Here is a 15,816-nt window from a genome sequence, read left to right as displayed (position 1 = left end):
CAAAAGCCAACCCCAGTCACCTAGAGGAAGGTCCAACATTCCCCATGAGGGTCTCTGGGTCTGCAGCTACTGCTCTACATAGCTGGTTCTTCCCTCTGCCTCTGGCATCTACCAGGTGCTGGCACCAGCCCCTGTTTACTTAACAGGCAAGCGCAGAATTTAGTTGCCTGCATTTGTGATTTGTGTTACTTGCCTAGTTCCTTTGTGGATCCTCCTGGGTGATGTATTATTCTGATAAATTCCACAAATTTTCTCTGCATTGTGTGGAGGAATTCTAAAAAATACATTTCTTTGTTTCACTGGGATATATTTTACATATCTTAGACTTGTCTGTCTAAAAAATGCTGGTACTTCTAGAAACAAAATCCCAGAAAGGCTTCTCATCAATTGTCGAAGTTTTATTATGGTGTTGTTCCTCTCTTCTATGTCAAATATATGCAGATCCAATTAGTATTATAGGAATGTGAAAGAAGTCTTGAAAGCCCCCTTTAATGTTAGGCTTTGAAAAATCCTGCTTTCTGAATTCGTTGTTTGTGGTCAGGTGAATTTTAATGGTATATTAGTCAAAAAGGCTCCAAAAGCCTTTGTAAAGTTAAAATTACTTTTCATGACTTAAACATATGCATTGTAGGCACAACTTCAAGTACTCTTGTACAAAGCTTCTCACAGATAAGTGTACTTTTTCTTGCTTTAATGATAGCAATTAAGCCAGACATAGTATGTTCTTTAAGGCTCTGTTTCAGCATAAATTCCAATTTTCACCTTTTCTCTGCTGTAAAATGAAGGATGCAGAGATGTCCTAAATGTTTTAGTAATTTCATGCCATACATCATAGATCTGACCATTCAGATTTCATATTCAGCTTAGAATCACTTCTCCCTGCAAGGCATAGTGAGAGCTGCTTTTATATATATATATCTGTATGTAGATATGTATAAATATATATACATATATAAAATGTGTTGAGACACACACATACCCATTCCTCATAGAGGAGCTTTCCTTTTTATGAGGATAACTCCAGAAAAATGTCATGCTGAAGATACTGATTATCTGTTGGAATGTTTGGAAAGTGCTAAGGGATGCTTCCCTATGTCCTGGAGGATTAAAAAAAAACATTAGGTAGGACTGTCCAGGAGCTTCTGCTTCTTTGGCTGTAGCACAGGAAAATACGAATCTGGTGACAGATCAAAGTTACGTAGCGTGTTTGTAGTGTAGCTGTGCATAAAGCATTTCAGTTGCCTGTGGCCTCTTCCGTCCTTTTCTGGCTCAAAACACAGGTATGTTGTTAAACTATATAGGCAGTTTCCACTCAGTGCTTTAAATGAAAGGTGGTAGTGAATCTTGCTGTAGGGAGTAAAGCAGTTTGGCTGCTTGTAGCCCACTGCAGAAGGGCTGAACTTTCTGGTTCAGTGGGTTTATTGGTTCTTAATTATAAATTTAGTCTGAGATCATTTCTGGAAAAGTGCCATCTCATAGTCTGCAGTACACGATTAATAGAACAGTTCCAAGTGCATTAATATATGAGGTGAACCTTGGGGATCAGAAAGAAAACCAGCATCTTCTGGGGTCTGGGTCTTGTTGCTACTTTCCCGTTAGACTCAGCAGAAAAGAATTTTTCTTGTCTGAAGAAAAGGTAGTGACATTTGGGAAGTGGAGCTTTTTGGTGAGCAAAGCTCCAAGTGTAGGCTTGCTGAAGCTGGTATTTCAAACTTGCTTTGGTGCCATGGATTATGTCAGTGCAGTAGTAGTATTATGATGGTGAAATAAAATTTCTGAACCTCAAATTTAAATTTGGGGTTGTTTCTGCATCCCCCTCCCTGATGCGAACTCCACATGCTCTCTGTGGATGACTTTTCTGCAGGTTTGTTTTCCTGCCAGGGCATCATGTATCAAGGTGCTTTTAATACTTTACAAGCCAATTAATCTCCTCCTATCTTCTTTTCCTTTAGTGGTTTTCAAACCTCTGTTGGACAGAGATTTCCTTACTTGAATTTAGTCCCTCATTTAAGAAATTGATTTTTCAGTACTTCAGATATTCTTGGGTTCATCACCTGAATGCTATCTCAGTGTAGCGCTCTGCCCCTTCCAGTTTTCTTTGGGCTCTTTTTAAACCAAAGCTATCACACTTACCCAGCAAAGCCAGTGTAGCCTTTATCAAATATAACCTTGCACTGACATTTAACGAAATCTTGCTAAGTAATTTAAACTGCCTTTTGTAAGGGCTTTTTTTTTTTTTTTAAGTGAGGCCACGTTATGTGAGAAGGCTAAAAGGTGTTTCACAGTTGTTTGGCTAACAAGTCTAGTAGGTCCTTTACTGCTTCTTGTGGCCATAGAGAAACTGTGGTTGCATGCATTAATCTTGGGATGGACCCTAACGTTCCTCTTTAACTTTTAGTATTCTGCTTTTTTCCATTTTATGGTCTTATGGTGAGGTTTGGTTTTCTGCCTGGAGACACAAGTAATTATGCAAAACTGAGATTACCTCCTGTCGCTTTAGTTTTCATCGTGTTTTTCCCTTCTGTTTTACTTTCCATCGTAGTGGTCCTCTTAGTGGTGAGTTAACAAAGCAAGCGTGTATCTAAGCTAATACTGAGGGGTCTTTTGCCGTAAATGAAGGGGAGCATGGCATGAGGAGTGGGAAGAAGTGGAGAAGTGTTCTATTAAAATAAAAAATATAATTGAAAATATCATATTCTGTGGTCTTAACAATAATCAGAAAATGGCTTGGTTCTGTTAAACAGTGCATTGTGGTGTGCAAGCTGATCAGCCCTGCTAATCAACAGAGCATCTGTAATGGCTTTATCGTATTCTCCAGTGGCTGTTATTCTGCCTGCTGGTCAGTTTAAGTGGTTAATTTCTGTTAAAATCTCATGTGGGGGTAATATCTCTGCTACTAGTTTGAAATTTGGGTGAAGTGCCATATTTAAGTTTTCAGGCAATATCTCATAGGTTTTTATTTTATTTTTTAGAGCTTTGCATAAAAATATTTGAGCATTTTATTTCTAATCATAAGAGGAAAGTCTCTCAGGCTGAATAACTTTTAAAGTGAAACTTCATAGACATCAATGCAGATTAAGCTGCCTTGGTCTCAAGTAAGAAGTAGAAGGGGAAAAAACCTGCTGAAATGGGTTCAGCCGTAACCATTCAGCTGTGACTTTGAGCTTTTCTTTCCTTTCACATCAGTGCTCTATGCTGCAGGGGATTATTTTCTTGCATGTGACTTCAAGTGAGATAGTCACAGACAGGCTAGATTAAGGGTACCTGTGGCTGTATCTCCGGAAGCTCAGTTCCTTGCTAAAATTGGTGAATCCTGTCTAGCTCCTTCATTTCCAAGTTATAGATATTTTAAAAGAATAAGAAAAGGTTGATAAAACTGTATATAAAATGTAAATTTTCCATTTTTAAACCTTTGTTTATCTATATACCTGAAGCATTTATGCTGTTTTGCCCTTGTTTGGAATTGATTTTTCTTTTGCAAGTAAGCAGAGACAGTACATCTCCTTATCCACTGTATGTCAGTTGCCAGAATGTAAACAAATGTTATGGTTGGAGCTTGTGGGTTGTGGGGCTGGTCCTTCAGCTTGCGGGGTGAGGTCTCGGCTTGAGGGAGTGCATTGGTGCATCACCCAGCGCTGATTTTGGCCATGTAAGAAGGCTTGATGTGAGTTACTCCCTGTATTTGCCTTGACATAGAGTGCTGTGCCCAGGGTTATGCTTATCTTCTCCATCACTAGAGGTAGTTTGAAGAATGCATTGAGGTCTGGAGCAGAAGACTGTCCAGAGGATCCTGTTGCTGTTGGCTTCCCCACCCAGACTCTCCATGCTCAACACTGAGTGCCATTTTCAATAAAATCTGTCCAGCACTTGTAGACTCTTACAGTCAGAGATGTCTGCTGACCTTAAAATCGAGGGTCTACTGCTGGTTTTGTGATGTATATACACCTCATCCTTGTACAAGCCTGTGGGGTCTGTCTCAGATCAGCTTGCCTATAGGTCATCTCTTCCTCTTGGCTTGTGTCTGCTCAGACGAAGAAAAAAGAGACCTTTGTGTGTTGTGTACGGAAAGAAGAGAAACTTTTCCATCACTGTTCATAAGGAGCAGCGTGTCTAACCAAGAAGTTTACATCAGTTTTATGTCGGTTTTGGTCTAGGGAGTTTCTCTTCTTCATATTAGTCAAGAAGAAACAAATGTATAGTAAATACAAATAGTAAAATGTTAAATTCACACCTATGTACAAGTGTTCAAAGGTGCCAGAGGACCATGTAGGGGACAATCATCTGCCTTAGAGGCCTCTAATACAATTGTTTGTTTAGGTTTTTGACATTACCCTCTAATGTCTCCCTGCCAAGTTACATAAAAAGATGAATTAGTGGTTCAAAAAAACAAAACCAAAAGTAAGCAAACAACCCAAACACTGCAGAAAACCTTACTGTACGACTGCTGAAATGTAGTGTGGGAAAGGCTGTTCTTTTTTACTGAGTAAATTGGCCATAAAAGCCTATATTAAAATGTATTATTAAAGACTTTAAAGTAGGAAATCTTGGAGACTTTTTCCATTTATAAGCAAAGTTGAGTCCAAGCCTTTGTGGGAAGCCACAAGGCCTGTGGTTGGTGATATTCCGATGGGAGAGGTACAGGTGGTGCCCAGGCACATAGAGGCTCTTGTCCTCAAATCTCAATTAGGATTTTTTGTTTCCTTTTCTAATGGAAACAGAAGTAACTGCATTGGTTTTTCTGGGAGATGCCTGCTTAATGCTGTGCACAGGTCATGGGTTTAAGATTTGATTCAGTGTTTTGAGTAATTATAGAAGTGGTCGTGCATTGAGGATTTCTTGCCTGTATTGTTATGCATATATCAAAAATGCCATTAAAATTGAGGAAATTTCTCCCAGTTATTTGAATTTTAATGAAGGAGGGAAGAGGGTGAGAAGGAAGGATTTTTTCTACAGTTCTGTTTAGTGTATATTATTAGATCGTTACATATTTTTTATATATATATAGTTAGCTGTAAGTATATATGTATACATATACACAGCTAGCAACAGGTTTTACTGTTTAACCTAGAAATCTCTTCAGATTTTTCAAGCCTAGTGTGCACTGAGTGTTGAGTTTGTCAGCTCTGAAGTTACTGGGCACAGAAGGGTTTTTCTCCCATGTTGCTGTTGAAATTCTCAGTTTAAAGGCAACTTTAACAGGACAGAAATGTTGAGTTTCCTAAAGGTCTCCTGTAGTGAGGGAGACCGGTAAGGCTAAAGCACACATTTTAATGAGTATTTTGGGGGTCTAAAAGCAGCAGTATTTGTTGCAGAAAGCTTTGTAGATCAGAGTAACTTCCTGGGAAAAGTTAGGTAAACACTGGGTCCTGTTGGTAGTGCTTTTGGTGCAGTCTGGTGTTGAGAGTATGTGCGTTGAATTTTATAAGCTTTTGTACTGTCAGTGTCCTGACAATAATGTCAACACCTTTTATAAATGGATTGACTACATTACTATTTCATCTGGTGGCATTTATTGGTCTGTCTATGGCTTTGTTTTGTAATCTTTTGTGTTGGGACAGTGATTAGGAAATGCTTGGGGACTGTATTGGATTTTGTTTTTGCAGCTGGTTGAAGACAGTCTATTATTACTCTGTGGCACTTTTTTGCTTCCTAGATGCCTCAGTTCAGGTAAATGGAAGTGGGATTTGAAGCCCACCTCAAGGGTAGGGTGAGCATTGTTTGTCCTATATGCTCATTTTATGTAGATCCTGCACTTGTGTGGGAGAAATGTGAGGGGAAACGAGACGGTATTGCTGTGGCCAGTAGGATTATTGAAATGCAGCAGTCTTTAAATTTTTGATGAAGAGGGAACTGCTGACAAATTGCTGTAGGTAACCCTTGGAGCCAGGTCAGCAAGCCCTGGTGAGCATTTGTGGTGCTCTGCAGCTAGGCGAGGTGTTGCCCTGCAGCAGGATCAACTTTGCTCTGGCTGAGGAATATCAAAGTGAAATTATACATGCAATGGAAAGTGATGAGTTATATGTGGGCAAGCATGCAGCGTACAAGAAGCTTTTGAAGTTACGATTTGTAGGAGGTGGAACCAAAGGTGTTTTGAAAGAAATACTGTATTATTTGTACCTTTCCAGAGACTGCTATGCATACGTTAATGCCAAGGCTCCTTATGTGAGAATGAGCAACAACTAATAAAAGTAACCCTGACTGCCAAAGGTCAGTGTTATTCTAGGACGCTAACTAATGCTCATCAGCAACATCTGCCATCCTAAGGCTTGCCATGGTAAAGGTCAGCATGTACTCCAGGAACCTTAGAGCAGCAGTAATGCAAATGCAGACATAGTTGTCCAAATTATGGAAATAGAAATCACATGGAAATGGCAGTAGAAATCGGTTAAACCATGACAGGTAGTTAGTTTCCCCCCACTTCAGGTACACAAGGCATAGTTCATCTCACTTCATATTTGATTCTCCCCCTCCCCCCCAATAGCTTTGATATATTTATCGTAATTCTAGAGCCTTGGATTATTTTGAAGTGATTTGTGACATTTTGTGATGTGGCTTCAAAGAATTTCTGACCTCTGAAAGTACCTGTCTTGGAATGCCTGCTTGAAGGTGATGACCAAAGTGTATTATCAAAAGGGTGTCTGAAATTGGTGAGTTACAGGGGGAAAGCCTCAGGCATACAAATTATAGGCATGGGGGTCTGAAAGTAATGGAGGAAATACTTTATTTGTGATAGGTCGCTCTTGTGGAGGAAAAAAGAAAAAGGCTTTTTGAAGTTGGTTATTGGATTGAAATACTGTTATTCCAAGAAAGGAAGAATTAATGGGCAGAACGCGGGTCATGTCATCAGGGCTGCATTGCAATTTTAAACCTTGTGGTACGTTAATCATAGGGTTTTGAAATGCAAGAGGTTATTGCACAGACATTGTGTAGCCTGGGTTGGGAAGGTATTTAATAACCTGCTGAAGTATAGAGGAATGTGTCTATATAAGGGTAATAAATGGAGGTATTTAAAGTAGCAGCAGAAGTTAGCTTTTGGCAATGACTGAATATAAATATATGTATTTAGATTTTAATAACACTTGTAGGGAATTTCCAGCTTTTCTTTGTGCTAAACAGACAAGATTCCTGATGACTGTAGGTAAAGAATTTGATCAAGAAGTTGCAGCCTGAATGTTTTGGTACACTGTAAAACACCCTTTCCTCCTATATGGTTTGGAAGTACAGTTTTGGCACTGAAAGTAAGATTTTGCTTGGAAACTAGAAGTGAGCTTGATCATAACTAATAACTAAGGCACATCAGGTCTGTATTCAGATGAGCACTGTAGCAAACCCATAAGTCTGCTCCTTGGGGCACGAGAGCCATAGGACAGAATCTGCACTTCCATCCATATGGGGACCATGTTCTTGCATTTGAAATCAAATGTCTTGACTGATGTCTGTGCAGTTAATGTCATAGAAAGTGTTTTGTCTAAAAGGTGTCTTTAATTCAGTTTCTTCTGTGAGGAGAGGTCTCGTTTGTTTGTTAATAGTGGCAGCTAATGTAGCTAAAACTCCTCAAAGTATTATGGGTAGAAAATACCTAATATTTTTGTCTTTTAAGTTGGTTAATCACAAGCTGACTGGCAGGATAGACAAAGCAAATAGTGTCGGTAAGATTTTAAGGTCTCAAAAGTGATTGTTTCTGCCAGTCTGCTTTGTCTCATCAACTTTCACATTTACCAATGTGTGGAAGTTTCATGAAGTAATGTGGAACAGAACAATGTAATTGGGTTTTAATACCTATGTTTTGATTTTGCAAAATTCATCTACCCTATCAGCTTAATGCCTTCACTATATCAACACCAAAAATAAGTGTAATTTAGTTTTTAATGGCAGTAACTAAACGTGTCATCAAACTTGATTCACTGCGTTTAGAATGGATCCTCCATGTATGTTGGGCCTGCTGTTGCTTAAAAGACTTTCTAATTTTAAGTTGTATCACGTAATTGGCTTAATTGAAAAAGTTAAGAGATTCTGATAAACATTCCCCTGTAATCTTAAGGGAAAATGCAAAGCTGGTTCTTCTGTGAAGTGTTCCCATGGGGGTCCCAACAGTGATTGAGGCGGACTGTCTCTGCAGGTGTTGGGAAGTAAAGACCTCTGGCTAGATTTAAAGAGCCTCTCAAATTGTTGATACAGAGACGTGGCAGGTCTCAAAATAAATGAGGATTCCTGAGGAATTTAAGATAAATGCCATTCCTTAATTATTTTCTTTTTGCAACTTTGCTGCTTTTGTCAATGTTAAATAACTCCCTGTGGAAAGAGACTCAGCTGAGTTAAAGCTTCCTGCAGTGGTTCTATCTCTTAAATGGAAGATCTGCAGATACTGAGTTCAGTAAACTCTGGTGTATTCAGAGAGGGTTGTAACAAATAAAGAGGTATAAAGCAGACATGCCTCATGACCCTGTAGAACGATTAGTATACAGCGAGAGTGGGCATTCAGTTACTATGAACATTCATTGTTCAAGTGAGCAAAGGAGGGATTAAAATAAGTATAGGGCTAGGGAAGATGCTCTGTAAACCAGAACCACCAGTGTGGTCCATGTACTGGAGAGATTTAGATAAAATGCCAGGGTTGGATGGGCAGGTGAAGAAGGGGACTGTGGCTGAAAAGGTCGATAAATGCAGTGAAACAAGAGAAGCTGTATTACAACTCTCAGCAGAACAGTTCATGCTGCTTCTGTTTTAGACTTTTGTAAATTAATTTTGTTTAAAATAATGCTTTTAATGAAATCTCTTCTAGTGACACACTGGAGATGAATTTAATCCTACTTAGTGCTTGATAATGGTGGAGTTTCTCTAAAACTTTGTTCTTCCTTTTGCACTTAAAGTCCAGCTTCTTCAGAATCATTTGTCTATTTTTGATGCCCCTGTAGGGATGGGAAGGCTGTGGAAGAGCCACAGGCAGCCTCACAACTGCTACCTGCAAAGGCTGCTTCCTAATGAGTGGTGCTACCATGCAGCTATGGAATAAGAATTTAATGAGACCCCAAAGGAGTCAGAGCAACCACAGTTTTCCTTGGAGCACCATTTTAAACTTTTCTTTGGAACAAGCCATGGTATTGCTTAGCAGTTTCTTTTTTTAACTATTGTTTGTCATTCTGCTTTTAGGTTTTAACAAGTCAATTCTTACTTATTAACAGTCTTTCAGGTAAATTAGATGTGTTTGCATTTCTTTCAGAAATATGCTGGCAGTGCTGGCTCCATAATATTCAATATTTCCTTTGTATTTTGTTTTTCCAAAGCCTTTCCAATCTCTGACATCAAATTACTTGGATAACTTGCCGTCTAGATTTGCCTGTTGGATGATGTCAGAGTTGAATTAACTATTTCTTTCAAGTGACAAAAATCTCTTCTGAGCTCTTCTCTTGAGCTGCCACCATGTCTGCATCAATGGAACAAATAACAGGTACTGGTTTGAATAAAAAAATAACTAAAAATAATACATTTTGTCGTCTGCTCTAGCATTGGATAAATCTGCCCTTGACTTGATGCTTCCATATATGTTTAGCACTCTTAACTTGTACTTAGCAGAGATGAGTCTAAGTGAACTGGGGTCTCTTAGTATCAAAACAGACTAGAGGTTAGCTATTAGAGAAAGACTAACTTGATAAATTATGTGGAGATGTAATTCTTCTGTAGTTGGTTTTTTTTTGATTTTCAGAAGCCTACAATTGTGGCATTTTTTACTTATTTATTTTTAAGTAAGCATAGAGAAGTGTGTTGTTACCATACATAGCTAGAATATTTTCATAATGGCACTTGGTTCATTTTAGTCTTAGAGTGGGGACTGTGAGAGGCAGAGGCTTGATTCAGTAATGTGAAAGGTAACAGCCCACCATGTAGGTATTCTTCATTGAAACAAAATATATTGGGTAATTTTTCACAGCCAGTAATTTCTTTTTGAGGGAAACAAGAAATGTATATTCCCCCCAAAAAGCAGAAATGAGACGCTTGAGGTTGCTGAGAGGTGTTACACAGTAATCAGTACATCTCATTTTTATGATGCCCTATGGAGATGGCTTTAACATTAACTAGAGTGTTAATCTCATAATTCATCAAGATGAGTTTCTATTAATTCCCTTTGCAAAGATAGGCTGACCTCTAGTGTCAGTACATCAGTTTTTCTGTGATGTGGTTTGTGATCAATACAGAGAAGTAAGTTCTACATCTCTGTAGCTCTCCAGAGTTCCAGGGATTTCTGATAAATTTAGACTTGGTGATGTACAAATGCCTCTAGCTCAAACTCAAACTATGACTTGAACTTGGCAGCTAGATCTGACGAGTTCCATTACTGTATATAGAGATAAAAGTTCCACCTGTAGGGAACTACTGCTTTTTACACTTGGCTCTGGGTAGTACAAATTAAGGTCACTGAATAAAATTATTGACTCTTGAACCTTTCCCAATCTTTCTATTTCTTTCAGACATTCCTCTCCATCACTTGTTATATTGTATGATCTGACAGTGCATAGGTTTGGGACAGCTAGTTTTATGTGGTTTTTATGTGTGTGTGTTCATTGTATGTAATTTGTCTGATCGTTTATTTGGGTTTTTGAGTTTTTCTTCTTATTCGGTACCCTGCAGTGGTTGTCTTCAACAGACAGCTCAGAGAAACTCATGAGAATTTACTTACCTCTGAAAGTCAAAGAAATGTATAATTAATTAAATCTGTTATTTTTTCCTGCTGTGTTCTCACCACTTTGCAGTTTTGCTTTCTTACTTTTTTGAAATATCTTTGGCTTTTCTTGAAACCAGAGCACTTTCTAATACTAGGAATCTTTCTAATTTTAAAAATATATTTCCTTTTATGTATTCTGTGGTTGTTCCTCTCTTTGTTTCTTTACCATCTTTTCCAACCACAGTAGGTGCTGCTTGCCTTTTCTGTTCTTTTTCGCCTTTACATACAAAGTGCTGAATTTTTGTGGAGGTAACTTTTAAGTCCAGTTATTTCCAAACTACCAAAGGGATGATGTGGATCTACCCCTTTGGTTCTGCAAAATGAGGGGAAGGTGAAATTATTCTTTGGTATTGATACTACATTAATCTCAGTTTGTAAGATTTGATATATTTGAAACATAAGAGTCAAGAGGAAAGGAGCTGGGACCTCTTTTTTTGTACTCTTCCTCACCACTTTCTGAATGTGGATGACTTGAAATATAACCAGGGTTGTCTAAGGAGCTTTGAAGGTGACAGAGATGCTCAACGTTGTCATCTGATTTTGAATCCCTGCCTTGGCAGTGAATAACTTTGATGCAGATTACTTTCACGTGCCGGAAAATTGGAATACATATATTATGAACAGTAACTCACTGCAGCCTTTGTAATATAATGGATTATCCTCTGTTACTTCTGATGGGTGTCTAATTTTTAAATTAACACAGTAACTTTTCTTAATTTTTATTCTGAAGTGGGTATAGTAAAGCTGAGGTGCAGTGCTACGCATGATTTTTTTTTGGAGTACTTTCAAAGCAGTGAGCTTACTCCAGTTACAAACAGTCTCTGAGGGTCTGTAAACAGCCAAATACCATCCTCCAGCTTGTGTCAGAGGTGACCTCGGTGCCAAGGAGAGGGCAGGGAGCCCATGGTGGGTCTTAGGTACTTGAAGGGCTGCAAAGCAAATCAGCAGCAGTGGGATGGTGTCAGCAGAGAAAATCACCTTTTGGATTCCATTCTTCAATGGGAAAGCTGTTGCTCAGCAATAAACTGAGGATAAACATCAAGACTTTTTATCCTTTGGTGTCTGGTTGGTGTTACATGGCTGTGCATGTGAATTTGTATCTTCCTTTGTAAAGAACTGATGTGTTATTAAACATAAGGATATGTTTATCTGGCTTAAAGCTATAAATCTATCTGAATGTTACTAAGTGTCATGGTTTAAAAATGAAATTTTTGTATTAGGGCATAGATCCTAGATTAGCAAAATCTTTCAGAATGGAGCGAAAATAAAGCATTTTAAGTAACTTAAATCTTACAATGTTTGCTAGCTGGTAACTAGCATGGTCTATTTTAGATACTAAAATTTCTTAACATATAATGGAGGCGGAGGTTGGGATGTATTTTTATGATTTTTATACCCACATATAAAACTTCTCAATTCTTGTAGCTTCTACCAAAGCACTTCCCACCCCCATCCCCCTTCCCCCAGTCTGAATTGAATCTATCACTTTCTGCTTTGCCCGGAGCACTAAAAGTACAAAATTAAATTAATTTGAGCTTTTCCATGGTTTTGGTTTTTTTCGTTAATTCCCTGTAAGACTGCAAGAAAGCTGACATAGGAGAGTGACCTACTTTGTTTAGTATTCCTACTTTAGTATTACTTCTTCCCCTCTCCTCTTCCTAGCCCTTCTGGCTATCCTCACTGCTCAAGGCAATCACTGCAGCTCCTAAAATCAGTGGTTTCCATGGGCTAGCATCACAGTGCTTGGGCAGGATTTAATGTTGCAGCCTAAACCTGGGGGTATCCTGAGATGTCCCTGCACCAGGCTGGTGTGGCACTGGCATGGATGGCTATGGGAGTATCTGGGGCTGTGTCTTGGACTGGTGCTTAGTTGTCCAGCTGCTGCTCTGTGGCTGCCCTGAAAACGCAAGGCAGGGAATGCCCAAACCCAAGTTTTTAGTTTCAGCCAAAAGTCTTTTTTTCATTTTCTGTTTGTTTGGGGGTTTATTGCTTTGTTGGTCATTTGGATTTTTTCCTTAAAAAAAAAAAAAAAAAAAAGAAAATAAGTTCAAATCTGACACAAACCAAGTTTCTACTTCCCTGTATGTGTTCTCTTCCAGTATGTGCATCCGACCTCCAGGGAGGTTTTGGCTCCAGGCAAAGATGAATTATAATGTTGCGAAAGCACTGCTGTGGTGTTTTTAACATGCAAACTTGACTGAATTGATTGTAGTTGCATGACTTCCTTTGGAAACCAATAACGTTAGTTGCATATGGTAAAACTTGTGCAGAGATTAAATCTGAGAACTGCGTGCGATTGCTCAAACTGTCTGATCCTGAGAGCTGCCTGGGGGTGGGCTGTTCCCTCCTTTTTTAGGTACTTGGGAATTGCTGTACCCCTACAGTAAGCTTTCCTCTTTGCTGGCATCAGCTACCTGCTGAGTGATCAATACCTATTACTTGATAAAAATGTGAGGGTTTGGTTTTGCTTATTTTCTGGTGTAGAAACACATGAGAAAATAAGAAAGCAACACCCTGATATTACAGGGGAGAGGATGCTGCTGCCGGTGCCGTGTCTCTTGCTGTGGAAGCTGACAGTGCCCCTAGGTGAGCCAGGGATGAGAAAAAGTAGGGTTCTTGTGGCAAAGTGCCCTGCAATGGTTTTTTGGGGGGAGATTAAATTCTGCTGGTGAATCATGGAGTGGCAATGTATCAGAGGAGACCCTCTCTGTGATCTCTTTCTGGGGTACTTAGCTTGAAATTCAGACACTCGATTTACAGAATTGTTGAACACTTGTAACTGTAATGTGAAATACAGTTCACGTGGAAAAATCAAGTTCAGGCATCTCAGATTTGGTTCCTTAGAATCTGCTTTCTTGACCGTAATATTTCTGTGCATTGTCTGCAGGCCAGTTTCAGAAGGAACTACTTGGTCTGGTTTATGTACTGCAGAACCTCGCATTTTGCCTGGCTGTTCTTTCTCTGTAGAAAGAGGATGCTGTGTGAGCAACACACACAAAATATAAAGGCTGCAGTTGTCATAAAACTTCCGAAAACTTACCGTAAAGCTTTTTTAGGAAAAAATAAAGGTAAAATGATGTCCCACCCAGGCTGGTAGACCTTGGCAAACAGTTTATCATCTAGCCGGTAACAAAGGTAGAAATGGAAGCTGGTAAATTAGTTCATAGCATGTTGTTATACCTGATGCACTAGAGTGTGACATGTTCACTGGTGGTGGCATCAGTCTTTCTTCCTCTTCAGATTTATGCAATGCCATTCTGCATATCAAGTGCAGATTCAGTATTGAAAATAAAAGGAATGGGTTAGACATGGCTTTAAGTAAATCAGTTATGGCCTTGGATACGCTATGCTAGCTACAACATGAACGTGTGCGAGTGCAATGCAAGCTGCTCCTGTAACAAATCTGTTAAGCTTTTTGTATGATTGCACTTCATGTACTCCGTGTTCCTTTAAAGCTAGTGTATTTTACAAAGAAATAAAAGCTGGAGATTGGTGGGAGGGAGGAACTGTAAAATCCACTTATCCATCAGCTCTGCTTCTGCTGGGCGATGTAATGTCTGCCATCTCATACATTTGCCTAAAGGTGATTCATACACCTACCTTTCTGCTGAGGGTTAAGTCACAGGAAAAAAGAGGAACATCAGGTGATCTGTCTGTCAACTTTGTATTTATTGAAAACGTCATTAACAAGCAAGTTCTTGGGGATCATCAAGGGATTCATTTTTATGTTTGGGTTTTTTAACAGGTTAAACCTTGCCCCCTGAAAGACTGCACATATGGTTTACCTGAGACTGGACCAGAACTACTGAATTCGGCTCACTGAAGATGCTGCTGCTGTGGAAACAGTTGTTCCTGGTATCATTTGTTGGATGTCTTGGAGGTAACAATGTATAATAATCTCTAACTTCAGTTTAGAGCCATGCATATGTCCTCCACATGAAAAGGACATGGAACTGTTGGAAAAAGCCAGAGGAGGGCCACGAGGATGATCAGGGGACTGGAGCACCTCCCATCTGAAGATAGGCTGAGAAAGTTTGGGCTGGTCACCCTGGAGAAGAGAAGGCTGTGTGGAGACCTCATAGCAGCCTTCAAGTATCTGAAGGGGGCCTATAGGGATGCTGGGGAGGTACTCTTCATTAGGGACTGTAGTGACAGGACAAGGGGCAGTGGGTTCAAACTTAAACAGGGGAAGTTTAGATTGGATATAAGGAGGAAATTCTTTCCTGTAATGGTGGTGAGGCCCTGGAATGGGTTGCCCAAGGAAGTTGTGAATGCTCCATCTCTGGTGGTGTTCAAGGCCAGGTTGGACAGAGCCTTGGGTGGCATGGTTTAGTGCGAGGTGTCCCTGCCCATGGCAGGGGGGTTGGAACTAGACGATCTTAAGGTCCTTTCCAACCCTAACTATTCTATGATTCTGTAAGTCTCCAGATTCCAGATTTGAGCTGCTCTTGAGGAATAAAATCATTGAGGCTTTGAAATGCAAATGTTACATAGAGTTTAGAAACGAAGTGTGCAATAGATAATCTTACTACAAAATGTTAACATTGAATGAATTAACAGTTTTTTTCCAAAGTAACTACGTAGGGATATGCTTTCAAAGCAAGTGAAAGATATTTGAATACATTAAGTATGTTATTTATAATGCATGCATTGTAGGTATGCTGATTTAATAGCTGTGATACGTCGCTAGAACTTGGAAGGATTGCTGCAGCTTTTGTCAAAACTTTGTTTACTTAAAAATGGGTTTATTCGCAAGGAGGAGCACTGTGTCATCGCTGCACCATTTCAGCAGTTCAAAGGTTTGCTTGTTCTACTATGCAGGCAATTCTGTGTTTGGAACTTGCGCTGCTTTTCAGGTCTTCCCTTTCCTGCTGCATTAGCTCTTCTGAGTAATTCTCTTTACCTTATTGAGGTCAATGCTTAAAGCAGCAGCAGAAGCCCCTTGCTTTCCTTGGTGATCCCTTCGTTCAGCATGTGTTCTCTTTTGAGCATCCCTAGTAATGCCGAAGTGTGTGTGAGGGGGAAAGGAGAGGCCCCTGTTCTGCTCTCGAAGGCTGGCTCTGTTATTCAGTACGCATTGGCATTACCAGGGTTGC

The 15,816-nt window shown here is 39.5% G+C and overlaps 1 protein-coding gene across 1 annotated transcript in view; it reads left to right on the top strand.

Annotated features, from left to right (window-relative positions):
* LOC130606504 (contactin-3-like) overlaps nt 1-15,816 on the top strand; it is a 102,203-nt gene that overhangs the window by 10,918 nt on the left and 75,469 nt on the right. The window contains exon 2 of the mRNA XM_057422914.1: nt 14,466-14,600. Coding sequence (XP_057278897.1) covers nt 14,546-14,600 — 55 coding nt within the window. The 5' untranslated portion in view covers nt 14,466-14,545. The remainder of the gene's footprint in view (nt 1-14,465; nt 14,601-15,816) is intronic.

The sequence above is a fragment of the Pezoporus wallicus genome, unplaced genomic scaffold (genome assembly GCF_028554395.1).
Source record: "Pezoporus wallicus isolate ANWC-B61680 ecotype Strahan unplaced genomic scaffold, APGP_CSIRO_Pwel_v1 contig_7073, whole genome shotgun sequence".
NCBI lineage: Eukaryota > Metazoa > Chordata > Aves > Psittaciformes > Psittacidae > Pezoporus > Pezoporus wallicus.
Note: the sequence above shows the minus strand (reverse complement) of the source record. Positions and strands in the feature narration are given on the sequence as shown.